The following is a 1,982-nucleotide window of genomic DNA, read 5'->3' as shown; positions in this document are numbered from 1 at the left end:
TTTGTATGACGTGCATGGGTTGCTTTGAAGTGCTCTTCACAATATTCTTCTTCGGGTTCTAACCTTTTCATTTCCTGATATCCCTCTACTTCCCAAAATTTACGCATTGTTTCATTTAACTCCTCCATTATACTTAAATTACAACTAGTCTGAGCTATTTTCTTCGCCTTTTCTCCCCTTTGTCGGCCCCGATACAAGCCAACCTAATAGCGATTTTTGCAATATCGGCATTCGCTTTCCCAACCTTATTTGCCCCACGCAGATTAACTCCCAAAACCTCTCCGCGCCTATAAGCAACTCGATCTTGCCCGGTTTATCAAACTGCGGGTCGGCCAATCGAATATTCTTTGGTATCTTTAAAGGGGTTGTGTCTACTACAACGGTCGGTAAGTTTTGAGTAATCTTAGGAAGCACTATGCATGGTAAATCTAAACCGTGCGTACCGAAACGAGAAGTTATCTCCAAATTTAAAGATTTCACGGCATGAGAAATATGTTGATTTATTCCTTTTATCTCAACTTTATTGTCAATCGTTTTCAAATTTAGCCTTTTAACAAAATCTTCGGTTACGAAATTAGATTGGGATCCATTGTCTAATAGTACCCTGCCTTCTATATATTGATTTTGGTGGTTCTTTACTCTAATTACAGCCGTGGACAACAGCACCTGATAGGAGTCAGCAATCTCTTTTGATTGTAAATGCGTACATATGGTGTTAACCGCTTTGCTCGAAGTGCTCTCTTGAACTACATTTTGTTTTGCCGAGTCCTCTTTAACCTCCTTTGATGAATCGCGATCTTCGTGCAACAAAGTGTTATGCTTTCTAGTACATTTTTTGCATCCGCTAGCCGAACAATCCTTTGCAAAATGTTTTCCCTTAAAACAATTCAAACATAATTTTAAGTCCCTTACCCTGCTCAAACGCTCCGCTATGGAAAGCTCCTTAAAGCTATTGCACTGGTAAACCTGATGATCGCCCTTGCAATGCAAACACTTAACATTCGTCACAGCGGCATGAGACATTGACACCTTTCCCGGGTTCGTCTGACGCGAATTAACATTCGGTGTCATGGATAAGCTTCTCCTGGCTACGGCTTCCAACATCTGGCACCTTCGCGAAAGAAAGTCAGTTAGTTCTGCGAATTTAGGCAATACTTGGACCTCCAAACTAGTTTCCCATTCCTTTATGGTTATATAATCCAATTTACTAGTAATTATGTATACCAGCAAATCGTCCCAAGACTCGGTGGGACATTTCAACGCAGTTAATGCTCTAGTGTGTTTCAATGTGCCATCTAATATGCTTCTTAACATTACGCTATTTTCCTTTTTTCAACACAGGTAATTCAAATATGGCTCTGATATGATTTTGAACAGCGAGACGCTCGTTGTCGTACCTTTCTTTTAGCCTGAGCCAAGCATCCTTATAATGAACTTCCGAGATCTCTAATGAAGCTATAGTTTCAGCTGCCTCACCTTTTAAGGAAGATTTCAAATAATGAAATTTTTGAATATCATTTAACGACCTATTAGAGTGTATTAGAGAATTAAATGTGTTGAAAAAAGAATGCCATTCTTCATAAGCCCCGGAAAAGACGGGTAAATCTATCTTGGGCAATCTTACGTGACTTTCATTTATTCGCGTCCCGACGCTTTCCGGAACTTCTGCAGTTAGGTTAAGCGCACTGCTGACTGAGACTGGTTTCACGCGATCTTTAATTATTTTTTCTCCTTTTAACTTTAGACTCATGTATTTTTCTTCGTGGATTATTAACTCTTCATCGACTTGCTCATCTGTTAACGTTTCATCGTAACTCACTAGATCAGTTAGACTTTCTTCGAACGACTTCCAACAATCCTCTAATTTAGCCAATCGCAACTTTACCTCCTCGACATCAACAGTCTCTGCATCTAACGTATTTAAGAAAGTTTCCACTCGCGTGAAACCACTCTTAGCTATCCTTTTTCTTTGCTTAATTTTT

General features: G+C 39.6%; 1 protein-coding gene across 1 annotated transcript; it reads right to left on the bottom strand.

Moving 5' to 3' along the window:
* Positions 1–144: 144 nt before the first annotated feature.
* LOC105560210 lies at positions 145–1,629 on the bottom strand. Its single transcript, XM_012009107.1, has 2 exons — positions 1,625–1,629; positions 145–1,111 (listed from the first exon to the last, which is right to left on the bottom strand). Exon 2 carries the CDS (start codon positions 1,102–1,104, stop codon positions 145–147), a length of 960 nt encoding a protein of 319 aa, XP_011864497.1. The 5' UTR covers positions 1,105–1,111; positions 1,625–1,629.
* Positions 1,630–1,982: the final 353 nt, after the last annotated feature.

The sequence above is a fragment of the Vollenhovia emeryi genome, unplaced genomic scaffold, assembly GCF_000949405.1.
Source record: "Vollenhovia emeryi isolate VEMERY1.0 unplaced genomic scaffold, V.emery_V1.0 DF946135.1, whole genome shotgun sequence".
Taxonomy (NCBI): domain Eukaryota; kingdom Metazoa; phylum Arthropoda; class Insecta; order Hymenoptera; family Formicidae; genus Vollenhovia; species Vollenhovia emeryi.
This window is presented reverse-complemented; position numbering and strand designations above follow the sequence as displayed.

Excerpts from the sequence above, each read along its gene's own strand:
- LOC105560210 (XM_012009107.1), bottom strand. The coding sequence starts at position 1,104 with ATGTTGGAAGCCGTAGCCAGGAGAAGCTTATCCATGACACCGAATGTT.